This window comes from Taeniopygia guttata, chromosome 5, assembly GCF_048771995.1.
Source record: "Taeniopygia guttata chromosome 5, bTaeGut7.mat, whole genome shotgun sequence".
Lineage (NCBI taxonomy): Eukaryota > Metazoa > Chordata > Aves > Passeriformes > Estrildidae > Taeniopygia > Taeniopygia guttata.
This window is the reverse complement of record NC_133030.1, coordinates 12793627-12821030: the sequence shown is the minus strand read 5'-3', so window position 1 is coordinate 12821030 and position 27404 is coordinate 12793627. Positions and strand designations below refer to the sequence as shown.

The window sequence follows — 27404 nt, the reverse complement described above, 5'->3', positions numbered from 1 at the left end:
TGCGCGCTCCCTATGGATGGGGACCGGCCCGAGGGTACGGCTCCATCCGGACCTACAGCATGGGCCTGCCCCTTGATCTTAGAGCCCCATCCGACCCCAGAGCCCCATCCTGCCCTCCCGGGTTGTGGTTCCATGCTATCCTTTGGCACAACCCTATAGTTAGTTCTTCCTGGGGGCTTTAGCCCCTTATTATCCTGTAACCCCCTTCCCTTGAGCTACATCCCCTGGGGATCTAAGCTCCGTTCTTCTCCAGGGCCCTACAGCTCCATCCTGCCCTATATCTCAGCCCTAGGACAAGGGTGGTATAGGGATGACCCCTGGAGATTAGCACCACATTCCCCACTTTTCCCACCACATCCTTATGCACACCTCAAATAACACTTCCATTTTATTAAAGTTGATCCAAAAACATACCAATAAATAAAAGAAATTCCCAACAGTTCCATAGCTGGAGGAGGCAGAGAGCAAGGGGATGTTATGGCCACACACCCCAAACTCTGCTGCTCACCCACTGCCCACAAAAGGGACAGCGAGGGGACACGCACTTTGGCACTCCACTTCCCCGAACTGGATCCTTGTGGAAAAACAATGGGTAAAACCAGCACCACGGGGTAGGATGGTGACGCTCCTGGGGATGTCACCTGGACTAGGGCCGGCAGTACAGGCGCTCCGTGGTGGCCACGTTGACCTTCTGCTGGTAGTCCTCCATCTTGTCGTTCAGCTTCTCGTAGAGCTGGGAGACACAGGAGTCACGAGGGATCCCACCCTGTCCCACCACCCCTCCCATCCCGGTGTTCGGGCGCTCGGTACCCACCACAACGCTGTTCTCGCTGGCGCTGCTCTCCCGCAGCGCCTGCAGCAGCTGGTCAATGGCAGTGTAGGGAAGCCACATCGTGGGGGACACTGGGGACAGAGGGACCTGGAACAAACAGGAACCCTCACATCATGTCCCCAGGGAATATCCCGTCACATCCCAACAGCGGGTGAGCTCACCTCGATCCCAAAATACTGGTGACCTTTGCCCAGCACAGCATCCACATACTCCAGGACCAAATCCACAGCCTCCTCCAGCAGATCGTAGCTCAGGTACAGGCGCAGCAGCTCGGCAGCATCCACTTCCTGCCAGAAAGAGGGAAACTCAGCCAGGGAATGTGACCAGGACTGGGACCACGCTGAGAGAACCTGCTCTGAGCCTTGGTACTGGGCACAGAGCATCTGGCAGGTGTCCATTGGAGCGAGGGTGACCCGGCAGCTCTGGGACAACTGGAATTTTGGGGGTTTTGGGACGGCTGTCTCCCTGCTCTCACCTTGTAGCTGTTAATGAGCCAGTTGGGCAGAGGTATCCCATGTGCCAGGAGCTTGTTGATGACACAGCGATGGTACAGGCTGTTCTGGGATGGGTAACGCTCCAAGTAGGATGACAGCAGCCTCCAGGCTTCATCTGTGGCACTGCAAGGAAACAATTCCCCATGGAACACGTGCCAGCAGCTCCTGCCCCATCTGTGAGACCATGGTGTGCTCCAAGTGATGTCAGGACAGGGTGGACGCTCAGCTCTCCCTACATCCCGTGCCCAAAGTTCTGGCCTTAGGAGTTTTAAGGCCAGACCCTCTGTGACCCTCTGGATTTGCAAAGAGCTCCTGTCTTCAGATCCTCCTCCTCCTGAACTATGGAGATAAACCTACCTGGACTCCTTGGTGGTGACCAGGGCTGAGAGTTGGTTGGCTGCCAGCCAGTCCCAGGCCTTGGCCTGTGCCGCTTCCCCTCCCAGCTGGAGCTTGATGCACCTGCACGATCAAAAGCCATGGGAAGGTGGGTCCCTCCAGAGCCCAGACCATTCCCATCAGCATCAAAGCCCCCCCTTGCAGGACTATTCCCAAGGAACAACCCAGCTGGACTGGCAGGAAAAGAAGGCTCTTAGGCAAGTTCCACACCCAAGCCCCTGCATCCCTCCAGCCCTGTGTTCCCTGAGGTGGAGGGCACCTGGACATACTTGAAGGTCAGGCCCTCAAAGATGGGTGTCAAGGGCAGCTTGAAGGTTTGGCAGAGGGTGATGGCCGAGTCGAAGAGCCCGGCCCGGACCAGCAGAGACACTGTTTCCTCGGGCGTGGAGTTGCCTGAAAGGGAGGAAGAGCAGGTAAAGCCTCAATATCACCCCAGTGCTCACCAGGGCCTTGCCTGGTGTTACTCATTGAGAGATGCAGCAGCAGGGCGCCAACAGCCTCCAACACCCCACAGCAGGACTCCTCAATCCATGGGTGGAGGCTTTCCCGGCCTCCAGAGCATCCCTTGAGCCCAGCAGCTACCCCTGAAGGGACTGAACAGAGCAGTTGTGACCCACAGAGCTGTCAAGGGACATGGGTAGCAATACATGATAGGCAAATGCTGCTGCTGTTGAGAATCATGAATTGTTAAGGTTGGAAAAAGATCCCCAAGATCATTGAGGTTAGGGAGGGGACTGCCTCATCACAGGCTTGCATCCAAGCATACATATTCTGCCAGCACAGAAACTGTGGCACTCGGCTCCCTGCGTCACTACTCTTCCCTCAAAGCAGCTGTTCCATCCTTTCCCTGCAATCCCGTGCTGGGAAGTCACCTCCTCCTGACATTTAGAGGGGAAAGATGTGGACATGTTGTGTAACTTGTACCAGAGATACTAAAACACTCCAGGTGGGAGAGCTACACCTTCCTGCTTCCCAGAAAGGAACAACTGTCATGACTTTTTAACACTGTTCCATGAAGCAGAATTGTCCAGGAAAATAAATTACTCATCAATTAAACAGGCTGGACTTTATGATCTTGATCTTTCCCAACCTTAATAATTCTATCCTTCCATGACTTCCAAAATGTCTTTTTTTCTCACAACTCGGAATCTCATCCCACCAGAGATTAGAAAAGCCAAAAAAAAGACAGAAAACTTAAAATTGGCTCCCCTGATGTGTGTCTCAGACCCTGCTGAAGTCAGTGGCTGGATTTCATGGTAGGGATGGGAATTTGATGGTCTTTGGCAGCTTCTGGGTTTGCCCTGGGAGAGGACAGAGTGGCTGAACCCCCCTCACCTGCCACAGCTGCTGCTGACACGTCGTGTTCCACCAGGGTGAGCCGGATCCGTGCCAGCAGACACTCCCTCTCCAAATCCTCCAGCTCCAGGATCTCGATCTGGTGAGTGGCTGGAACAGATGGATACCGAGTTCTCAGTGCTTCAAAAAGGGCTCTTTGGGCACTGTGCAGAATGTCATGGAATCACGGAATGATTTGGGCTGGAAGGGACCCTAAAACTCATCCACTATCCCAGGCTGCTCCAAGCCCTGTCCAACCTGACCTTGGACACTGCTAGGGATGGGCAGCCACAGTTTCTCTGGGCAGCCTGTGCCAGGGCCTCAGCACACTCACAGGGAAGAATTTCTTCCCAACATTTCATCTAGTTCCACCCTCTAGAAGTGTGAAGCCATTCCCCCTAGTCCAGGCACTCCATCCCTTGTCCAAAGCCCCTCTCCAGCTCTCTTGGAGCCCCTTTAGGCACTGAAGAGGCCCTGAGGTCTCCCTGGAGCCCTTGTAAAAGCATCTCCACACCCTTCTGCCATCCTAAGAGGATCTGTACCCCAAAAGCACCAAAGGAATGATCAGGATTTTGCTGACTCTTCCCTGCTTCCTTGACTGTGCTCATGTCCTTGATACCATCCTCCAGCTCCTCCTCCTCCAGATGTTAGATAATATTTGGGAACAGCTGCTGCTTTGCCTGCCAGGTACATGCCACAAAAAAAAAAATCTTCAGAAAAAGCAGGTTTAAAAATACCTGACCTTAAATTTTCCTACTGGAACACTGAGGATAACCTGATCCCACATCCTGGGCTATGGCAGACAAAGGCAGAGCTTATTCCCAACAGGATTTCCAAAGGCACAAACAGCCTTGAAAAACTAGAAATTGCCTCAAAAAGCTGGTTTTGTGTTAAATAACAAGTTAATTCCACTGGGAAAAAAGTGCTGTCAAGGCATCAAGCTGTTAGGAGCAGGCACAGGAGCTCCTTGGGGAATAGCTGCTCGCTTGGGGAAATTGCTGTATTCCTTGGGGAACAGTGGCAGCGTGTTTGCAACTGGGAGATACTGGCAGACTTAATGACCTTAAAATCCACAAATTATTGATCTGATGGAGGCGGGAGCTGCCCTGAACCATGTGTCAGCTCCCATGGGAGCTGCAGAGGGGCTGTGGAAACTCCAAAGGCATGGCAAGGACTGGGACTGGGCACTTACTGGGAACAGCCATGCACTCCCCATCGTGGCTCCTCTTCGGAGACGCTCCTGGGCGCTCATACTTGCAGGAAAAAGCAGAAAGAGGATTTATACCCACCTGGTGTCTGAAGGATAAATCACAGATAGGATAAATCCCAATAAGAGTTCTCAATTTCAAGCCTTGATTTGGACCAGGGAAGCTGTGCAGTCCCTTGGGAATTCAGGTTACTTTGTCCCCAGCTATCAGGATGATCAGAATCAGGTGACCAGGCTGCAGCTACCACCTCCCTGATTCCTGACTGGGATTTGAAATACAACCCCTGTTACACACTAACTCTCCTCTGGACTGGTATGCCAGCTGTTCACACCCCTTAAAATATTTGCTGTCTTCAACACAAGGTGATGTACTCCCACATCCATCCACCAGCCCATTCCCAAAAGTTATCCTGCTTCCCCCCCTGCCCTAAAAAGGGGGAATAGCACAAGGGTAATGGATTGGGTCAATGAGGAGAGCAAGACAGTTGGTCACAAGCAGCAGATTAAGAAGTCCAGTGTCTCTGTTCCCATCAGAAAGGATTCTGGAAGCTCCTTTTCGGGAAGCTCAGCACTCTTACCACAGCTCCAGAGGCTGGCTGCACTATCCAGGCGTATTCTGGGCGGATCAGCCGCAGGCAGTTAATGGCAGCCAGGAAACAATTCCCCTGTTTCTGGAGCCCTCGGAGCGTCCGCACCTCCCTGCCCAGCCGCATGCCGTACTCAAACATCACCGTTCCAGCTGGAAACGGAGAAAAGGGCATCAGCCAACAGCCTGGAGAGGTCACACACCTGGCAGGGGCAGGGAAAGGGTGTCCCAGGTGGGTGGGCAGGTACAAGGTGCCACCCCAAGCTTCACCTTTCCGGTAGTTGTGCCGGTACACATGGAAAGCGTAGAGCAGCTCGTAGTAGTTGTGAGTCATCAGATCCACAGCCCGAGCATGGGACTCGATGATCCCAACGACCTGCAGCACACAGAGGCTCCAATGAGTCCATAATCCCTTTAAAAGGGAGGGTTGTGGCCCCCCCCAAGCCGTGATTCCAGTGCAGGATTACCTCATTGTGCAGGTTCACGTAAGGAAATTCCACCAGGTCCTGGAGCTGGGATCGCTCGCAGAGAACCACCACTAGCTGGCGTAGGCAGTCCAGCTGCCTGCAGAGGGAAGCACAACACTTTGGAGGAACAGGAATAAACCCAGGAGCAGGAACAAACCCGGGACTTAAGCCACAAACAACCACTTTGTGAGAAGCTCCTGCTTCCGGATGAGCTCTGCAGGTTTTTTCCTGGCTTAGAACCAACTTAAGCCTTCAAGTTTCTCCCATACTGGAAACAGAGATCCTCTGGAAAGGCCTCTCAGGAGGGCAGCCTCCCTCCCTCAGTTAAAAAGCGTTCCTATTCCTCCCCTCTTATTCCAACATTTTTCTCTGCTAGGATAAAGCTTTCCCTACCCAGTTCACTTTCCAAACTGAAAACTCAAAACTAAATCTTTTTATTAAACAAAATCAACTAGACTCCTGCAGCTTTTAAACACAGAATACTACACACATGATCCTTCAGTCTCTTCCCTATTTTTCTTCCTCCCATTTTCCTCTTTTGTAAGGGTGCCAATCCCGTGTGTCCTTCAGACGAACAGCAAAAATGAACTCTACATTTTTAAACCCACCTCTACACATCAACTTAACACAGCAGTCATGCCCTCCCCTAAATTGTCGTTTTCCTTTCAGTCTCATGAAAAAATGGGACCTCCACAACAAAGGCATAAGCCTGTCACCCACCTGCTTGGATCTGGGTTTTGTGTTAAGGCTACATAGGCTTCACTGTTGTGCCCCAAATCCAAATGATGTTTGAAGATGCAGGTCCTTAAAGTAGCCTGAAAACACCATAAATCAGTTATAAACCCAGCAAGAAATCCCTGTGGAAGAGGTTCCTGAAGAAACAGCTTGCTGAGAAAGTGGCTGTACCTGGCTCCTCCAGTCATCTGCTGATTCCATGATGGCCAGGGTGGCCAGCTCGATGACCAGCTCTGGCAAACCCAGCATCTCCAACAAGCGAAGGACCTGGAAGGCAGGAAGGTTTTATGTTGTTTTTATTTCAGGAGCTGTTTCTGCCCCTAAAGATATTTAAGAGATTAGACCTTAAAGGGTAATATTTGGGTAAATTGCAGGGATCTGGATGAAATACCAGCACAGCAGGACCATAGCTTCTCTGGAGGATTCACCTCTGTACATGGGGGATTTTTGAAGCATTTCCGCACTAGTAATTAGTTTCTGGATCTTAAATCCAGGGAATCCCTCACCAAGAGCCCAGCTCCAGGCTTGAAGCCTGCCTGAAGTACAGCATTATGCAGAAGAAAGATCCTATCTCAATTTAAACATAATCATTTTAATTTGCCTCAGAGCTTAGTAACCTTTGCCTTAGGCAGCATCTTACATCAAGCCTGGACATGTCTGGCTTCTGCTTCCAGCATCTGGATCTCATGCTGCCTTTTTCTGCTGGATAACAAAGTCCTTGGCTATTAGGAAACCAATAGGTGGAAAGTACCTAAATTTCACATACTTAGCTTGTCATTACCCCCAAACAAAGAAAAGAAAGTACACGTTTCACATTCCAAAAGCTAAGTCCCCTGAGGCTCAAATCACTTCCCACAAAAGGAAGGATTGAGCAGGAACTCCCTCTCCAGTGTGGAAGGACTTGGTGTCAGTTTACCTGCTCAGGACCATACCTTGTTGTAGTACTGCAGGCGTGGCGTGGAGACCACCTCACCCTCCTCGGGCTGGATCAGCCTGTCCAGGAACTCCTCTCTTCCCACCTCAGAGGCAGCTTGGCAGAAGCAATCCAAAGCCTGGAAGCAGACCTGGAATCAGCTCGTTGTCCCCTCAGGTTACTGACCCACCAGCTGTACAGGTGAGGGGATAACGCAGTCTGTCCTGAGCTTGTGAGATCTTCCCAAGAGCAGATCGTACGTGCCGCTCCAATCCCATCCGTTCCCAAAGGAGGCAGAGCTTGGGAAGGATGTTTCCTGTGCACCTCCCCCTCCCAAGGGAAAAGGTCCCAGACCCCAGGAAGGAGATGAGGGAAGGCCTCACCTTGTGCCCTTCACCCATGACAAGGTAGCACCTGCCCATCATAAAGCAGCAGGAGCCTATGTTCACGTGGCACCATGGCTGCAGCAGTCGGATATATTCCTACAGGAGAGAAGGAATGGGAATTTGGATTCAGGTCAGCGCTCACTTGTGATCTGCAGGCAGCCAGAACCAGCAAGTTTTTGGTGGCTCCTTTAGCTACTGTGCTCAAATCCTGCTTCTCCAGCTCAAGGGCTGCCCTTTCCAGCCTCAAAGTCCCTTGGATGCACTGATCATGAAATCCTGGAATAATTTGAGTTGGAAGGGACCCCTTACACCCATCCAGACCCATGTCCCTGTCAAAGGCAGGGACACCTTCCACTAGACCAGGTTGCTCCAAGCCCTGTCTAGCCTGGCCTTGGACTCTTCCAGGGATGAGGCAGCCACAGCTTCTTTGGGCAGCCTATGCCACAGCCTCAGCTCTCCTATGAGGAAGAATTTTTTCCAATACCCCCTCTAGCCCTGCTCCCTCTCAGTATGAAGCAATTCTCTCCTATCCTGTCAGTCTAGGTCCCTGTCCAATGTCCCTCTCCAGCTCTCTTGGAGCCTCTTTAGGCAGTGGAAGAGGCTCCCAGGACACCTTGGAGCCATTCTCTATTCTCTTCTCCAGGCTGAACATTCCCAGGTCTCTCAGCTCTCCAGAGCAGAGCTGCTCCAAGCCTGTAAGAGTGAGATATCCCCCACATGCTCCTGGGAAAAAAACTGCTTTGAACAGCTCCAGTGTCTGTATGAAGCACTTCAGAAGCAGGTCCCAACACAGCTCCAAAAATCAGACAGGATTCTTCCTACATCCTGTTGCAGGGAACTGCAGGGGAAATGTGGACAGAACACGGAGGGCAGACGAAAAGCTGCACTACAATGGGCAAGGCAGGTGCTAGAAGGGGAATACCTGTGCAGGAGAAGGCCAGCAGCCAAGGAAGCACATGGATTACAGCATATGGGAGGGAGTGCCCATGGCACTGAGGGCACAGACAAAGTGAGATGACCCAGCCTGGGCCTGTGCCAGCACAGCATCCTCGTCATCCTTGGAGAAGCAGCCATGTCCTGCTAGCAGGGCCATGGGACTCAGCAGGAATTGGGAGGAGAAACCAGGACTTGGAAGTCAAGTCATTTCTACAGGTGGACAAACCACCAGCACCTCTTGCCTCACCTTTCCTGGCTGTGAGTCCTCTCAAAACCACGTGGCAATGCATCCGGAGCCAGGATTCACTCCCTGGATTAGCAGCTACAAGGGATAAATCCTGCTCCAGCTTGTCACGCACAATGAGCAACACGGAGAGGTTTGGCCCATGTCCCAAGCCTCTGCTCTGTCACCAGACTGCCCCTCTGCCTGTCTGCTCCTTTTAAGGAGCCTCCTGTACCCCCACAGTTTGGGTCACCATGCTCACAGCAATATCTCCCTGGGGTCAAGGCACTTAATCCAGGCTTCCGTGACCTACTGGGATCAGGGAGAGGAACAGAAGGTAGTGGGGAGGAGGAGGAGCCGGGCTCTGCAAAGATAAAAGCCTGGAGGAGACACCAGTGAGGTGAAAGAAATGCGAGGAGATTCAAAGCCTGCACTTATGCCAGGAGGGAGAAGATGCTGCTCCAATCTTGGCATTTCCTGCCTCAAAAGCTCTGAAGAATTGAAATTCTTCTCTCAATTCTCCTCAGCAGCAACACAAAAGAAAGCAATTCAGCCCCAGGTATGAGGGGCTGGGCGGATAAAAGGTTCTGCTGAAAAACAGGTCTGCCACTAACAGCCTGCCTGGCCCTGGTGCCTCCAGGAATGCCCAGACAGAGAAAAAGCTGCAGATCACGTGGAGCTGCAGACAAGGAATTGTGCAGGTCAGAACTCAAGCACAAGCAACTCAAGCTGCCAAGAGCACAGGGAGAAAGGTGGAGAAACAGTGATCTGAAATACAGCAGTCTAAAATCCCTGGGAAATCAGGAGTTCACCATCTCTGCCACTGGGATGCCAGGAGCAGCCAGAGATAGAATGATGATAGGTGTTTCTCACACTTTTTTTTTTTTTTTTTTTTTACTAATAAGGACATTTAATAAATAGATGAGCCCTTTCTGGGCTGAAGAAATCCTTCTGAACCTAGGTCCCATGGGCATCATGGGCAGAGGTGGTACAGGAAAGGCTGTGGGCACACCAGCAGCCAACAGCTCTAGGATTGCTGGGTTATTCAAACAGACTCAGCAAAGATGTCTCAGGAGCATGGCATCACAGAGTCAGAAAAGCCCTGGGAGAATAAACTCCTTCATGGCAAGGGAATAGCATAAACCTGAGTATCTGGATGCTCTTGAAAACAGATGAAAGAGAAAATGCAGAAGATGATTCCCCCATGGCAGGGGAGTGGAATGAGAAGAGCTTTAAGCTCCTTTCCAACCCAAACTGTTCTGGGATTCCACAATCTTAAATCACTCCCCATCAAACACTCTGTGGCATTGTCCCAGCTCAGAGAACAGTGATTAGGGGTGGTGGTTTTAAACTAAAACAGGGGAGATTTACATTGAATATTGGGAAGAAAGCCTTCCCTGTGAGGGTGGGGACACCCTAGTACAGGTTGCCCAGAGAAGCTGTGGCTGCCCCATCCCTGGAAATGTCCAAGACCAGTTTGAACAGGCTTGGAGCAACCTGGGACAGTGGACAGTATCCCTGTCCATAGCAGGGGATGGAACTGAATGAGCTCTGAAGTCCCTTCCAAGCCAAACCATTCCAGGACTTCATGACTAGGGAAAAGCAGAACTCCAGCATTTGGAAAGGTGATATTTTAGGGAGTTCCTAGCACTTGTGAGAGGGCTGGTGTGATGCACCCACCTGGAGCTGGGTGTACTGACAGCTCCCCATCAGGCACTCTGGGAAGAGGAAGCTGGGATTGCTGGGCCATCTGAGCAGAGGTTAAGGAACACAGGAGAATCCAGTCTGGAGAGCTTGGAGACCTAGTCTGGAAGCCAACATGCCTCTCATGCTCCTTTTGCGGGGGGAAAGGAGAGAAGATTAAGCTGCTCTTTATACAAATCATTATTCTGTAATAAGATTGATCCATATTAGAGCAAAATCACCAGTACATCTAATCCCCCAGCTCCTGTTACCCTTCCAAATCCCCCAGCATCCCACCCTCAAGGGCTTAAAGTCAAAAACTCAAATCCTCTATTGTGCACCTAAACAGGATGAAATATGTGAAATTTTAAAATACCCACAAATCCCATTAATGCCAACAACCTCACTCCTTCAGGAGGTTTGTCTTGGAAATTTAAGAATGGAAAACTGATTTTTGAAGGGCAGGAGGGTCAGTGGCAATGGATTCACAGCCAAGGATACAGGAGAGGAAGAAAATCAGCCACTATTGAGGTGATAAGGTGGGGCCAGTTCAAACTTGTCTCAGCCAAAGAGGTGTTTGGTTGCAGGAAGAGTCGGGATATGATGTGTTTTCTGGCCACTTCCTGAAAGAAGAGCTCCACGATTGTCTGAGGGCCGGATACTAAAAGTACAAATTAAAGGAACAGTGAGTAGAGAGTCTGCAGAAGAGATCCCAGGTTTTCCAGCCTGTCCTTTGCTCATCAGCCCAAACAGCACAGATTAAGTCAGGGCAAACCAAACGCATGTTCCACACTCCAACTTGTTGGTTTTGGATTTCTCCTGCTGTCTGGTTAATTCAGAGGGAGCAGCAGGAGATCAAAGTGCCCCATCCTGCTGTGTTTATTAACCACAGCTCAATTAAAACACACAAAAAAAGGGCTCTGCTCCCTCTCCACTTGTTATTCCCAGCCCAGCTGCAGCTTCCCAGCATGACAGGGCTGAAGGAGTGCTGAGCTGGCTGTTCTATTCCCTCCCTCCTCATTCCAGCACTCCAAAAATCCCCCCCTTACTGACTGTTCCCAACGCCTCTCCCCGAGCTGCCACCTCCTTCCCTATTTTTCACATATTTCTCCCCAAAGAACAGTGGCCAAACAGGACCTTCCTCACGAGCCAGCCAAAAAATAACCCACGACACCAGCACACACAAAGGATGTTTTCAACTTCCCTGACATTTCCAGCTGCCTCCTGCACCCAGACTCTCCATCAGGGAGAGCTCGGGCTCTGAGGATCACCCATGTCAGAAAGTGGAGGAAGCTCTTTCCCAGCTCACACGTGGCACTGCTGCCTGTTTGTCCCAGATTTCCCCAGCTCCCTCTGAAGTAGCTCAGCTTCCAAGTGCTGACTAGTCACAGCAGGCTCTTACCTGCATGTTTCCTTCCCATCCCTGTTCACCTCCTCCCTCTGGAACCACTTCAAGGCCCACATTTCCCTAATTAAGCAGCCTTATATTCTCCCAATAAAACTAACCCAAAAGTTACATCTTTGCAGTAAAACTTTAAAAATATGAACCAAATATCAGCTGCAATGTTTTGGGGAGTTATTTCCATATTTTCAAACAGGCTTTGAGCAAGTAGTTTTACATTTTCTTGCTTCTCTGAGCTGCTGCTCTTAGGTTGCTGTAAGGTAAAGGCTGGAGAGCAGGACAGGTTGGATGGAGCAGGTTGCTCTGAACAACTCCAGCTAATGGAAGGTGTCTCTGCCATGACAAGGGGTGGAACTGGATGAGCTTTAAGGTCCTTCCAACCCAAGCCATTCCAGGATTCTGTGACAGACCTGGTCAGACCTTTATAGCCACTATAAGGTACATGAAGGGTAAGTTTGGCTGATGTTGCCAGGGTCAGAATGGCAAATTTTTGGCTCAGTGAGGCATTCCCATCCTTCTCAGGCTGAGAGTAAAATCAGAGTTCAGCACTCCAAGATCCTTTGTTGTTGGTTTGGGTTTTTTTTTGTGGACAGCCTGACAAACATCCCCACTTAAATCAGGGTCATTCAAGCACACAGTCCATTAGCTCCCCGCATAAAGCACTTCCCTCAGGTGGCAGAGACAGGCTTAAATAACAGAAAGGGAGAGTTGATGATCCGTGGACACCTCACCCAGTTTGTGTGGTGTCAGGGCCGTGGTGTCTGCTAACTCCAACACGGAGAGATGCTGCAGATTAGATTCCCTAGGGAAGAAAGGAGCCATCAGTGAAGAGACAACAAAACGCCTCCCGCTTTAACTGTGTTCATTGTTCAACTCCTACGGAGCGCAGAACAGCGAGGCCTCAGAGGGCAGATTTAGCACAAGGCAGAGTCAGCTCAGAACATGGAAGGGAAAAAAACCCTCCCCAGTGCTCCTGGAGTGATACTCCCACAGCAACCGCCTGCTTTCTACACCAGGAAGGGCATTTCAGGTGGATTAAGGAGGACTCAAAGCCAGGTCAGGTAGAGACTTACAATGTGTCCACAGGGACGTCAGAGGCCAGGCACTGGCTCGCCCACCGGATCAGGAAGTAGGACAGCAGCAGGGGAGAGGTGCGGTGCAGCAAGTCCTGCTGGGACTGGAAGAGCTGTCCCCCTCCCAAAACCATCTGCAAGGAAAGCCCAGAGCTTGGCACAATGGCAGGACAAGGGCGACCAAAAAGGTTTGTGTCAGGCCCAGCTTGTCCCTTCTGGAAACAGTAAGGTGCTGAACAGCCTGGCAGGAACTCATCCCTACCAGGGAGCCAGCAGGACTCTTGTCCTTCATCTGGAAGTGTTCCAAGGCCAGATTGGAAAGTGCTTGGAGAAACCTGGCCTAGTGGCAAATGCCCCAGCCCATGTCAGGGGCTTGGAATTAAACAGTCTTTAAGACACCACAGCCCTTCCAACCCAAAACATTCCAGGATTGACTGAAACCATGGCTTTGCTGCAGAGATCACCTCAGGGTCTCCATAAGCTCCAGCAAAGAGCATGAGTCACGGGAGATGAGACAATCTGAGCTTCTGAAGGACAGGTACATCAAAGTGGGAAAGCAGCAGGTCACATGCCTCATGATCTGGGAAAGCCCAGCTCCAGAGGGCACCTTGCAATGCACCTTAAATGCTACCAGGATATCCAGGGAAAAGGGATTTATTTTCAACCAGGAAACTCCTGACTATTTTTAAGCAAATAATATTGGTTTAAACAAGGCTGTCCTTGTGTGAGGACTTGTTCCGCATCGTTGTGATCAGTCAAAGCAGCAGCACCATGTCTCACGTGGCCTGAGGCCTGATGGGACAGACCCAGACCAGTCCATCCCACCACTCCAAACATCGTGGGGGCTGTTTGCTCTGGCTGGAGCAGCTTCCAAGGGGCTGAAACTGCAGCCTTGGAGTGCACTGTCAGAGAATGGTGCTGCCATTGATGCTGGGAGAGGGACAGGGGATAGCTGGAAGAGCTGCACGTGTGCTGAGCCACACAGGAGGCTGGAATCCATGCCCTCCTCCCACAAATACAGCTTCACTTCCTGCTTCCTGGATGTTCATTGAGGAATAAAGGGAATTAGGCTGCTTTGCTTAGGAAGACAAAAGCAGCTGGAGGAGAGCAAGACCTGCCCAAGCCTCGGGCTATTCCAACAGCCTTGTGGGAAGAGACAAGAGCTCCACCCTGCACCACCAGCAGAACCCCACAGGATTCCCGAGTCCAGGGAGCTGCACTCACAGGATCTCCGAGGCGCAGCAGGAGCTGCTGGAGGATGAGCAGGTCCCGGCAGAGGAGGAAGCGGACGGTGCAGATCTTGGCCACCCCCCCGCACACCACGTGCGCAGCAGTGCTGCTGCCAAACAGCTGGGACAGACTCATGCGCAGCGCCAGGTGCGGAGCTGAGGGGAAAACCACCCAGGTGAGGCAGGAGCCACACAGGCAGGAACAATTCACAGGATAAGGACACTTCCTAGCGTTTCCCAGAAGCCGGCAAAGAGCTTTCACCTCTTTCCATGTCAGCGTCTGTCTCGTAGTCCATCTCTCGGATGAGCAATCCAATGGCATGGATGGGGTTCCTGATCTCCTGCAGTTTGCTGTGAATATCCTCCATCACATTTTCCCTGCAAAATCAAAAATATCCTCATCGTCAGGAACGGCAACCTGAGGTTCCAACTGAAGAGGGCTCCCTTACACTCCCTTCCAGTGAGGATCAGTATCTGATCAGCCTGGACATTCCTAACTGGAATCCTTGGCTGGCTTGTGAGTTTTACTGCAGCGCCTGCAGGGACCAGTCTATTTATTCCACTCCCTCAGGCTACCAGGAAATAACAACCAGATAGTTGGCATTCCACAAGGAAACAATTTCGGTTATCACAGGAACCACACAGGACCACAGAGTCTGACCAAGGCTCTGACCTCTCCCTACTGTCTCCAGGTACTTCTTTTCACACCTCATAGGAATTTGTGCCTTTTCTGCTCTCTAGGTTGTGGATGGAAGAACCTGCTAACAACACCAAACCCATGGTCCCCATCCCTGGAAAAGTTTCTTTCAGCACAGGGCAGGGAGCCCACACAACTCAAATGCCCTTGGATGTCAAGCAGAGACAGCTCTGGACAATCCCAGCTCAGCCACTCTGAGAAGCTTCTGGAAAACACATCTCCTTACGTGTCATTAGCTATCAAGTTCTCCAGGATCTGCTCTGCAGCCTTTTCTGGAGGCTGGAGGCGGGAGCAAGCCATTTCCATGATGAATGCCATTTCCATAGAAATTGATTCTCCAATCAGGCGAAGGCACTGGACAAGACAGACAACATCACGAGACATCTCCAAATCTGCAATGAAAGAATCTAACTGTGTATTTTCCAAGAGATTTCCAAGGGAAGGTGGGAAGACCATGCAAAAGCCAGTTAGTTCAGCTCCTATCACCAGTAACAGCAGATTGGTCCCAGTTAGTTCCCTGTGCCAAACCTTGACCAATAACAAGGAGGCTGAATTAAAGCTCAGGAGTTGACAAGGGAAAGATTTGGGCTTTATTATCCAGAAAATAAAAAATGATGCAATAATAAAAAAATTAAATTCCTTCCAAGGGATCTTTTCCAGCCACAGGTTGAAAGAAAACAAGCAGTGCAAACAAATACATCCTGAAGAAAATGATTCAGCTCGGCTCTGCAATCCTTTATGAGTCAGATTTTAAATTAAATCCCATTTTTTGAGACCGTGACTGTTTAAAACAGCCAGGGAAGGAACTGCTGGGGCTCCCAAATCCAGCCCAGGCCTCCAGCTTTCCTTCCCTCTGCTCCACTAAAAAGCTCAACTAAACAGATGACGATCCTGATTTATAAAAATATATAAAAATCACTCAAGCATGGAAGTGGAGCTTAGGTAACATTTTCCATTGCCTTTTTCTTAGTGAAATGGCATTCCAGGGCCAGCAAGGCACAGAGGGCACTGTGGTGACAATATTAATGACATGTTTTCCATACTCTGGCATTCACTTCCTGGAGACAAGGAACAGCACAGCCCCTTCTCCACAGCTGATGTGAAAACATCTCATAAATCCTGGAACAGTTGGGGTTGCAATGGACCCTAAAGCCCATCCAGTCCCACCCTCTGCCATGGGCAGGCACACCTTCCACTATCCCAGACTGCTCCAAACCCTGTCCAATCTGGCACTGAACACTTCTAAGGATGGGGCAGCCACAGTTCTCTGGGCACCTGTGCCAGGGTACCCCCACCCTCACAGGGAAGAATTTCACCCAACCCAAACAATTCCATGATGCTATTGGCAGCCTTGACACTGTTTCCTAATTGCTGGTGTGAGCAATTAGATGGCAAATTTCACAAAATAAGTACCCCTGCAAAGCCAAAATAAAGCAATCTCCATGCAACTATGGATCAGGAGCTCTTCAAGGGATGTCTGTGGAAGCTCCCACATCTCTGACAGGAGGGAAGAAACTCCATGTATTCTCACCTTCAAAGATGGCAGCATCATCCTCGGTCAGGAAGTGCTCGTTGGAGAGAAGATAGAGATGATCAACCAAGGAGCAGGGCACAAGGAAGGACATGGAGCCCTGAAAGGTGAGGAGAAAGTCCTTGAGCTTCCCAAATCCACTGGAGAAACTTGTTCAGGGAATCTCATCACCACCCAGCCTCACCTTCTTTAGCAGGCACACCATGCTGGTGTAGGGGTTCAGGTGCAAGGCCAGGGGCCGGGAAAGAGCTTCCTGGTACTGCAGGCAGCAGGCATAGAACTTGGACCAGAATTCCACCTGCAACTGCCAAAACTCCTCTGGGGAGCACTCGTATTCTGTCACGCTGCCCTGGAACTGGTGGGGGCAAAACAAGGGAATCAGGAATAGCCAAGTGAAATAAAAACAGGATAAAACAAGGGAAAGACAGACCCAAAAAGAACATAGAGATCTCTCAGGTAGATCTCCTAATAATTGCTATTTGGATTATTTGGAAGATAATCCCTCTATTTTGGATTCTATTCCAAAATGATGAGCAATTGCTCTGCATGGGGCTGGTCTGGGCACCGTGTGATGGGTGATCAAAGTGCACACAAGGAGAAGAGAGAGAACAGCCAGAATTCCAAAATCCCAAGAGGGAAAGGAAACCCCAGGCAGGAAGGACGAAGGCTTCTACTTTTTAAAAAGTTACATCATTCCCTTTGGAGAAATAAAGGATAAATCAAGGTGCAGGGTCACCTGGCACCTAAAATATCATGACACCACATACCACACAATATCCTGGAAGAAAAGTCCACCTCACCTCATTTTCCACAGCTAAGGTGACCTCTTTCCTTAATTCATCCCATGTCAGATCCATGTGCCTCTCAGTTCCTTGAGAAAAGATCTGCAAAGCAGCACAAGAAACTTGGATTTTAAGGCAAAATAAAAGTCTCGCCAAAGTTTCAAGCAGCACTGAGGTAAAGCAGGACAAGAGCATCAGCCAGCACTTTGTGGGATGGAAGTGTTAAAAGAAAGGTCTGGATGCTAAATTTGGGATACATGGATGTGTGGCAGTGTGCAACCACCATACCTCAAAGGATTTAAAATCCATGCGATGTGGCGCTTGGGGACATGGCTTAGGGGTGGTCTTGGCAGTGCTGGAAGGAACCGTCAAATTCCACCATCTCAGAGGGCTTTTCTGACCTTAGCAATTCCATGATTCCATGACATATCCTGACAAACAGCACCACAGGGTGCTGAGTCCCCATTCTCCTGGCTACATCAGCAGGAATGAAAAACAAGCTCAGCAATTTGCTGTGCTATCCAAGGGGGAAAAAAACTAATTATCTGGATTCCAGGTTCTGTCTCCAGCTGTGGGCATACAGCAGCTGCAGCACAGCCCAGCAGCCATCAGCTCGCTCCAGGGACTCCCCATAAAAACATGCCTGGCAAAAGCTCCAAGGAATCCTGCTGCCTCACATCTAAAGGGCCAGGAAGAAGATGAACAGAGAGCATCCCAAATTCTCCTTCATTTACCTGCAAAGCCTTCTGGATAGCTGCATTAGTGAACCGACCCGGCATGAAGAGATATTCCAAGTAGATTTCCTGCAAAAAGATTGTAAGTTCACAAAGCTCAAGGATGAGGAGAACATTTCAGCTGCTGTTTTTTAGTCTGTCCTCCCATTATCAACGTCATCCCCTGGCTCTGTGTTTCTGTCCACACCCTGCTGCAACTTGGTATCAAAAACGGCTTCCTGCACACACCTGATTTTGTTTATTCTTTGTTTATTTTCTCTCCTGAGTGACCTCATTAATTTTTGGTGCTGTTCTACAGTGCTCACCCTGGGGTCCTGATCCTGCCGGACTGTCACCTCCTCCTCAGGGAGCGGCTGCACAAACACCTGGTTCCACTGACCTGCAACATTCCTGGAAGGAAACAAATCTGGAATCAACTTGGCATCCACCTGAACCAAACCTGTTGCTTTCATCAGCAAAAACAGCCCTCTGGATGTGGAAAAGGAGGTTTGTGTGACAAGGGACAGATTTTGGCCAGAGAGGTTAACAACTGTAGCATTCTTAGCTATAAACTGATGGAACAGGTTGGAATCCTTCATTCAAAACATTCTTCCCATCACACAAGCTCACTTGCAATTCCCAGACTGACCAGTAGCTTCTTCTTCTAAAATTTGGACACTCACAGCATTTTTCATCAACTGTTCCAACTCCCTGGTTCTGCAACAAGCCACCTCAGTTTTATATTCAGGGGTGATCCTTTCCCATCACCATCTCCCCAAAACATGTTTTTTTCCTGGAAGGGACCACCTGGTTGTTTTGAAGGAGCTGTGGGGAAGCACAAGGCTCTCTCTGCCACATTCAAACTCCACTTTCAGCAACCCTGCTGCCTGGATTTTTACATTTTCCATGTTCTAGCAGCCTGAGTATAAATCTCTTAGTTGAGGAGCTCTGTCAAGGTTTTCCTGCAGTTATCCCAGTGATCTATGCCCAAAACTCACTGCTCAAAGTTGATGTATTTCACAACAGTTTGATTCTCCTCGTTGTGCCAGAGCGCCCAGATCTCGGCTGAGGTTAAGGCAAAGTCAACCAAAGTCTCCTAGGAAAGAGGGAAAGAGCCAATTTCCTTTCTTATCCCCCAAATTAGAGTACAGCAGAGAAAGGTGGGAATTTAACAACAGCAAAACATTCCCCTGTGGAATTTAACAGGCTTTGGGAATTGAGCCCAGAAAAGAGAAGGCCTGGGGGTGAACTAATTGCCCCTTCCAGTACCTGAAGGAAGCCTACAATAAAGATGAACAGGGGCTTTGGACAAGGGCTTGGAGTGACAGGACCAGGGAGAATGAGTCCAAACTGAGAAAGAGGAGATTCAGATGGAATATTGGGAAGCAGTTGTTCCCTGTGAGGGTGTTAAGGCTGACCAGAGAAGCTGTGGCTGCCCCATTCCTGAAAGCGTCCAAGGCCAGGGTGGACAGGGCTTGGAGCAACCTGGTCTAGTGGAAGGTGTCTCTGCCCATGGCAGGAAGGCTGGAACAACAAGATGAGCTTTAAGGGGTTCCTTCCAACCCAACCATTTCGTGACTCTGTGATTTAAATCCCAAAGCCCAGGCCTCTCCTTCCTGGGGCCAGGCCCCAGCTCTCACCTGTGAGGAGAACAGGGAGGAGATGTGGTCAAGGCTGTAGCGGTTGCTCTCAGTGCTCACCAGCTGGAAGACACAAAACTACAAACACACCTCATAAATCATTTCCTGAAGGACTAAACCAACACATCTCGTGGAATATCATCATTCCAGTCCATCTCCCTGCCTGGTGTTAGGAGTCACAGAACCTAGAGGACAAGAGGGGTGAGCTAAGCACACCACTGGACCCCCTACACAGATATCCTGGCTTCACCCTTTTCCCTAAGGACACTCATCCCTGCCTGGACCCAAAGGACTCTCAAGTCTTTCCAAACACTAAATTTGAAAAACTGTAAGACCACCACACCCAGTGACCACAAGATGTGGGAAAAGAAGGAGACTAAAGTGTGAAAGCCCCAATTCCTCAGCTGCAGGCCCAGCTCTGCATGTTCTTTCCAGAGCAGAGTACTCGTGGGACAGCAGGACTCAAGTTACACACTCTCATTCTGTGTGGAAATTCCCTGGAGAAAGGGATAAGCTCTCCAACAGATGAGGCTGGTTTGTGCTGTCCTTCCCCTCCTGCTAAATTTATCGTTCTCCACGAAAAGTTCTCCCCAAGTTGCAGAAGCATCCACACACTCCCAGGAGCCTGGTGTAAACACACCACTAGCATTTCCATGCTTTTAGCTCCTTTTGGACCTTTCCTTTTCCCACGGCATATCCACATTTTAGGAGCAGGAGGTAAACAAGTGAACCAGCCCTCATGGATCAGCTTAGTCACACAGGGAATTCCACTCCCAGAGCTCCAGCACACATATCCCCCAACGCTGTGAGGGGGAAAAATGTTTATTTAGAAACCACTGATCCCTCCAGAAGGTCACACACAAAACTTTTCCCTATTTCTTGCCTTCCAAACTCAAGTCCTAGGGAAATGACTCCTCTTCCCGCAGCCTGAAGAGCCCTGGCTCCATACCTGCCCTCGCTTGGGAGCGTGCATGTAGACTCCCAGGTACAGGCCCAGGGACTGGGAGAAGGCCAGGCGCAGGCGGTGCCCGGTGCCAGCTGCCAGCCGCAGGTCCCTGCTGACCGGCATGAATTCCAGCAGATCCGCCACCATCAGGCACATCTGATCCTGCAAACAACAAAAGCATCAGGAGAGCAGCTTAGGAAATATCCTGGATTGAGAAATTTCTCCTCTCCTTCCCCTTCCAGTCAATATCTGCCCAGAATTGTCCACAACAGATGTTAATTTAGGCTCCATACATTTACCTGAACCACTCCTTAGCTTCTCCCAGCTCACCTGGACCCCCTTCTCACAGGCTGCCACAGCCCAGGCATGTAGGAGAAAGATTCCCCTCCCTCCCACAGCACATTCCAGTGCCACTGAGCCGTGAAAGCACCGTGCTGCTCCATTAGCTCTGGCACTCAATATCTGGAGCAAGAGGCTTTTATTAACTTCCTATTGACAAAGACACTTTCATTACCACTGAAAGCAGGAGAAAATCCATTTGGGATGGCTCCTTGTGCTTCAAAGCACTCCTGCCTGCCTTCCCAAACGCTCCAGTAAGTCTGGAAACAACCCTTATCACAGGAATGTGTATGTTGCAGTTGAGACAACCACACATACATTGTACGATGATACACAGAGTAACATCATACAACATCAGAAGGCTTCAGCCCATCCAGAGCATCACCACACCACATCAGAAGGCTTCAGGTCTCTGCCCATACAGAGCAACAACGTATCACCTCAGAAGGCTGCAAGTGTCTGCTCATCTTGTCCTTCAGCCCAACCTTTCAATAACCCTCATTGCTCATGCACTGCACCTGTGTGCCCTCTGCTCCCTTTGCTGATCGGGCAGTAACACCTGGGCACTCCATGACCTTCCACATTGCCCACCTTTTCACAGCTGTACCCATTGGGGATGAGGCTCAGCCCCAGCCCCACTCCCAATTCCCACAAACTGTGTACCTACAATTCCCCCTTTTTTATTCTTTTAAATAAATGCTATGTCTACTATTTCTCTACAGGGCCCTTGCAGAAGAAATAGTAAACATGGTCCAAGTACCTCTTTTGTAAGTTCCACCAACTCTGGAATGCATCTCTTGTACTCACCTTGATTCACTCTCTAAACTTAGATATTGTTAAAATCTTTATACTTACATTTCTAGAATATTGACAGCATCAATAGCAACATACAAGAATAAGCCAAAGGCCAAACACCAGTTTATTAACAAAATCAACAGCTACACAATTACCCAAATAGCTATACAACCTTAACAATATCAATAATTATACAGCTATATAATTCCAAGTTATAATCTTTTTACAATTGTTAATAACAGTGAGATCGGTATAGAATGGATAAAATGCAAGTACAACCCTTTGTCTGCATAAAATGTAAATACAAAACCAAAAGTAGTATTTACAAAATGTAAATACATTTACAAAACTAGCTCTAATGTGGATAATATGCAAAGACAACCATCCAGTAATAAAACAATAACAAATTCCAAGACAGAACATTAGCTAAGCTGCAAACAAAGCACAGCAAAATGGGAAACACCAGGAGAAGTTGAGCTCAAGTCACCAGGTTGGTTAAGGGCTCTGTCATTTCCACAGCTGGGCTCCTTCATGCTATTCCCATTTACCCAAACAGGGACAATTATTCACACATACGCTATGGAATCACTCAATCCAGGCACTGTGCTCTGAATTTCTCCCTCTGGGAAACCTGCTGGTACCAGCACTTGCACTTAAAGACAGCAGGGTCCCCTGAGAGATAGTAAGGGCTCGACTGGCTGGATGACTGAAACTGAATATTGTTCTTTTCCACAGCATTCCTGTCCAGGGAGCAGTTCCTTCCCAGTGTGCACCGTGGGTATTTCAATGGCCCCTCCACACACTGTACTCTGAAGTTGGGACTTGGGTCTTCCAAATATCCTGGTTTACATATAATCACCCAATGTGGAGTACAGCTTGGTTTATTCAACCCATTTCAGCTCAATATTGTTTCTGCCCATACCTTCTTCTGATGCCATACAGGACACCAGGCAAACTGGGGGCCCTGTCCACTGCCCATTTAGACAGATGATTGTTGGAGATCCTTTCAAGATACAGAAATCTGGGCTTGTTGATATTCTTGCAAGGGGAAGACAAGAAGCTCTCCACTTTGAAGCTGGAGGTGTGCCACATCTCCCAGCTTGTCCTCTGCATGTTGGCAGCTCTGTCCAGGTCCCATAGTCTTTCCCTAACTTCTTTCCAAACACTAAATGCAATACTTGCACCAGTCTTAAAATCTTATGACTTTGCCCATGGTAAAACACTACAAAGAGGATTGTCAGTAGTCTTAATGGCTTCTCTTTTCCACAAAGCTTTCCATGTAGATAAAACACTCTGTTCTTCACTTGATAAGTTATTTCCCATTATGTCCCCAGTGGCTCACCTGTACCCCAGGTGTCAAAATCACTCTGGTTGGGACCAGGCAGCTTCTCTCACTGCTCTCAACACTAATCTGGGCTCTGTCTCCAGCTGTACCTCACCCTACAGCCCAATCCCAAGTCACATCAAGGTCACCATATGTCACAACGTACACCACAGCAGCAGTTTTAGTTGAAAGGACCACGATACACAGAGTATCACCATACAGTATCAGAAGGTTTCAGCCCATCCAGAGCATCACCACACCTCACCAGAAAGATTCAGGTGTCTGCCCATACAGAGCAACATCTTATCACCTCAGAATGCTGCAAGTGTCTGCTCATCTTGTCCTTCAGCCCAGCCTTTTATACCCTCATGCTGATGCACTGCCCCTGTGTGCCCTCTGCTCCCTTTGGTGGTTGCTCAGTGCCCCATGGCACTCCCTGGCTCATCGCTGTCAGTGCTGCTCACCTGCTGCTCACAGCTGTGCCCATGGGGATGAGGCTCGGCCCCAGCCCCACTCCCACTTCCTCCACAAAACTGTGTGCCTACAGGAATGAGGCTGGGCAGGAAACCCCTCGCTTCACAGACACTGCTACAAACACACACCACGACTGCTCTCACATATTGTCCCAAATCCCAGTGTGGAGAAGCCACAGCCACAATTTAATGGGAGACAGATCCATGCCAACCTGTGATTCTTGGGCTTCATTTTGCTCCCCCAAACCCAGGTTCTGCTCACCTTGTAGGACCACATCCGGAGCTTATGGTCCTGGCAGAGGGCGAAGAGGAAGGCATCGTGATCCAGGCAGTGCACGGAGAGGCTGACGGGCACATCCGAGGGGCCACCATCACCTCTGGAAAACCAGAGGTTACATCAACACCTCCAAAGAAAATTCTCCATCCCTGGAAGTGTCCAAACCCAGCCTGGACACTGGTCTAGTGGAAGGTGTCCCTGCCCTAGGTAGGGGGTGGGACTGGATGAGCTTTATTTAAGGTCCCTTCCAACGCAAACCGTTCCAGGATCTCATGATTCTAAAATCATGGCAGGTGCACAGATCCAAGACAGTGGGGTTCCACCACTGTGCTTAAATCCAAATAAACTGGTAGGTGAGATCAGGAGAAGGGAACGTTTCAGCATCCCCAGAGCAGAGGATCCCACCACACCAGTGACATCCAGTTCTTCACTTGCTTTGGTGGAACTGAAGCACATTCCCACTTCCCCATCCCCAGGTACTTGCAAAACACAGGTGAAGGATCTAGAGGGAAAAAAGGATCCAAGCAGCCCCTGGCATGGATCCTGCCAGCCCCTGACAAGGATGCAAGAAGCCATGAGCAAGGATCCTGACAGCCTCAAACGATGCTTTGGCTCTCCTATTTTCCAGATTTTTTACTGCAATAGTATATAACTCTGAACTTTGTATGAAGCGTTAGCAAGTTCTTTTCACAGTTTAGTTAGACAAAACCATATTTTTCCAGCCCAAGAACCAAGGAAACCATTGCAGCTTCAGGCCCCAAAAGTAAACAATAAACAGTAAAAAAGTAAACCTGAAACAGCAGCAAATTGAGGAGAGCAATGTGGCAGGATGGATACTGCCAGGATCCTGCCAGCCCCTGGGCAACATACCCACAATGGTCAGTCACTCAAGGCATCAAGGGACTCACTCCCACTTCCAAGAAAAAGGCTCTAGGATTCAGCTGTGCACTCTAAACCACCCTAACAAGCCCATCCCACCACACAGCATCCATGTGATCCCCACGTAACCTCTGCTGGTCAGGAACGCGCCTGGCTCCTCAGCACCGGGGCAGAGTAATCCCTAATCCACGCTGGCTGCAAGCCACATCCTGGGCAAATCCTTGGAGGCCAATTACTAGAGAACATATTCACAGACACATGGAACAGCAGGACCCTGCTAATCCAGCATTCCACCCCCAACTTCCGTACACTGATAGCTCCTGTGACCCCGTTAACTTTTTTGGGTGGATTATTTATAGGTGCATGTGTGACTCAAGCTAAAAATTCCAGGTGAGGCCATCCAAAAGCCAAAATTAGCTGTTTATCTCTCTCCAGGCACTCACCTGATGGCAGTTGGCATCCAGCCTGTGAGGAAACGCTGCACCACCGAGCTCTGCTTCAACTCCACGACAGAAACACTCCCTTCAAAAAACAAAAGGAAAATCAAAAAGCCAAGATAAAAGGAAATTCCAAGATGGGAGAGGGGTTGTAGTGCCCAGTCCTTACCAGGAGCATCGGGAGGAGGCAGCTTAAGGACAAAGATCCCTCCTGAGGCAGAGGGGAGGGCAAAGAGAGCCTCTCCCTCGCTGCTCAGCCAGGCTGCAGAGGCCACAGAGTTGGGAGCCAGCCCCGGCACGCTGGGAATCACGTAGTAATTGGAGGGATCCCTGATGTGGATTTTGCTGATATCTGTAAACACAGACTGCACTTGGCTCTCCGTTATCAGCTCCTGTGGGGAAACAGGAGAAAACAGCCTCAAATTGTGCCCGGGGAGGCTTAGGTTGGATATCAGGGAAAATTCCTTCATGGAAGGGGTTATCAGGCGCTGGAACAGGCTCCAGTGGAGGAGTTCCCATCCTGTGTGGATGCGCTGCTTGGGGACATGGGTGGCCTTGGCAGTGCTGGACTCCATGATCCTAGAGGATTCCATAAAACATCAAATCCTGAGCACATATATCTAAGGCACAGGGGAAAAAAAAACATCAGACATCGATGGAATGGCAACTGTCTCCTTGATCAAAAGGATTTTTCCAGTAAAAAATATCTGGTATAGCTCAGAGAAAACCATTGGTCACAAATCCCAGGAAGAGCAGCTCTGCCACAGCACAGGGTCATCCCTTGGAATAGCTCTCTGGAGCTTTCTTAGAGAGAGAAGCTCTCCAAGAGAGGAGAGGATCCTGGTAAGAAGCAGGCACAAAAGGAAAAGTCAGGGCAAATGGGGAGAATCACAGAATCCTGCAATGGTTTCAGTCAGAAGAAATCTTAAAAACCATCCAGTTCCAACCCACATGCATGAGAAAATGGTACATGTGATATAAACCCTACCTAGGCTCCATCTGCCACATGAAATAGATTCCAACCCAGACAAAACCAGCCTGCACCTCGAGTGTCACCACAGTCCACATGACACAGGCAGAACACCCAGCCAGTTCCTGAGCAGAACACGACTAAATTCCCCAAACCTCCACTTTTCCTCTTGTTCCCGCTGTATTTTGGGTCACCTACCCCCTCCCCAGCCCACCCCGTGGTGTCGGGGACGCCTGCCCCGGCCCCGGCGGCGCTCCCGGTACTCACGCTGCGGTAGAGGCGGGCGGGGTGCGGGAGCAGCAGCCGGTGCACCGTCTGTGCCGTGAGCAGCAGCACCACCAGGTGACTCTGCACCTCGCACAGGTGAATCCCGCCCGGCAGGAACGGGCAGCCCTGGATCCGCAGCCGCACAGCGTTGTTCAGCAGGTTCACGTCCAGGGACTCCTCCACCAGCTCCACCGTGTCCCCCGACGTGCTCCTGCGGGAACAGAGGGGCAGAGCTGAGGATGGGGAGGGTCTGAGAGGGGAGAGAAAGGCAGAGACGAGGATGAGGAGGGTCTGAGGGACAGGAGGGTCTTACAAGGGTGAGAAGGGAGAGGTGTGGATGAGGAGGGTCTGAGCGAGGCAAGGCGGACGGGGGCGTGCACTCACCATCGCACCCAGCGATTCCTGGTGGCGGCCCCGAGCTGCGCGCTTTCCTGGTAGCAGAAGCCGCCGGCGCTGTCGCCGTAGCGCCCGGCGGGGAGCGGGGCGACGCCGGGGGGCACGAAGAGCAGCTCCTGCGGGGGTCGCGGCGGGGCCCGGCCGGCCGCGCTCAGCTCCAGGCAGCTCCGCGCCGCCAGAGCCGCCGCCATCTTGAGCCGCCGCCTTCCCGCCTCGGCCGCGCGGGGCACGACGGGAAGGGGAGGGAGCGGGCGCCCCCTGGCGGGCGGGAGGACGGGGGCAAGAGGGTCGGGGCGCCCCCTGGCGGGCGGGAGGACGGGGGCAGGAAGGAGAGGAAAGGGGGGAGAGGGGAGGGCTGAGGCGGGACGGTGGGGAGAGGGTCTGGGGAGGGGCACCTGGCATGGAGATGTGGGAAGGGGACTCTGGGGAGAAGGCTACAGGGAGAGTGGATATGGGGAGAAGGTAAAGGGGGATTTGGGGAAGGGGTTTGAGGAGGATCTATGAAATTTGGGGCAGGACACTGGGGAACAGGAGAGGAGGTCTGGTTTAGTGGGGGCGTGTGTCCTCAGCAGCACCCACCCTGCCAGCTCCCGACACCCACCTGTGCCCACACCTTATCCCAGCAAAGCAGCCACAGCCGCCTTCCCAGACATGTCCAGCACACCGGACCCAGCCACTGGCAGAGCCCATATTCCCATACTGGTGAGGGCAGTGGGGACCCCACCATCCCATGGATGCCACACATCCCCCCATAATAGCACACAGTGGCAGTGCCAGCGCTGGGCCTGGCCAGGCTCCCGCTCTGCTCGGAACAATCCGGCCTTTGAGCGGATCCAGTGCCGGCGCACGAGGCGCTGCCTGTAGAATGGGCCCATTCTGGTGGCAGGTGCCATGAGGGGCCGGGGGCTCCAGCTGGCCCCCGGCTTTTCTGGGGGGGTTGAAGCCCCCCATGTTGGTGTGGGGAGCTGGCACACAGTTGGATTTGGGGGCTCAAGTGTCACGGCAGAGCCAGGGCTGTGCGCCAGTCATGGACGGGCTGAG

At 50.7% G+C, this 27404-nt stretch overlaps 1 protein-coding gene across 1 annotated transcript; it reads right to left on the bottom strand.

The window, feature by feature from the left end:
* Positions 1–370: 370 nt before the first annotated feature.
* NUP160 (nucleoporin 160) lies at positions 371–26720 on the bottom strand. Its single transcript, XM_030275390.4, has 35 exons — positions 26352–26720; positions 25968–26178; positions 24900–25122; positions 24737–24815; positions 23400–23514; positions 20210–20368; positions 19261–19338; positions 18619–18716; positions 17947–18031; positions 17642–17710; positions 16926–17009; positions 16310–16480; positions 16126–16225; positions 14821–14986; positions 14160–14275; positions 13893–14053; positions 12669–12802; positions 12327–12397; positions 10695–10854; positions 10191–10260; positions 7349–7447; positions 6985–7104; positions 6224–6319; positions 6038–6132; positions 5318–5414; positions 5121–5226; positions 4843–5003; positions 4250–4310; positions 3058–3168; positions 1992–2115; positions 1684–1785; positions 1308–1449; positions 994–1119; positions 815–919; positions 371–733 (listed from the first exon to the last, which is right to left on the bottom strand). The coding sequence occupies exons 1-35, from the start codon at positions 26552–26554 to the stop codon at positions 647–649; spliced, it is 4185 nt and encodes a 1394-aa protein (XP_030131250.4). The 5' UTR covers positions 26555–26720; the 3' UTR covers positions 371–646.
* Between the last annotated feature and the right edge of the window lie 684 nt (positions 26721–27404).

Excerpts from the sequence above, each read along its gene's own strand:
- NUP160 (XM_030275390.4), bottom strand. The coding sequence starts at position 26,554 with ATGGCGGCGGCTCTGGCGGCGCGGAGCTGCCTGGAGCTGAGCGCGGCC. Across the intron at positions 24,816-24,899 it reads GCCTCCTCCCGATGCTCCTG|GGAGTGTTTCTGTCGTGGAG; the intron begins GTAAGGACTGGG and ends TGTTTTTTGAAG. Across the intron at positions 1,120-1,307 it reads GGCTCATTAACAGCTACAAG|GAAGTGGATGCTGCCGAGCT; the intron begins GTGAGAGCAGGG and ends TCTTTCTGGCAG.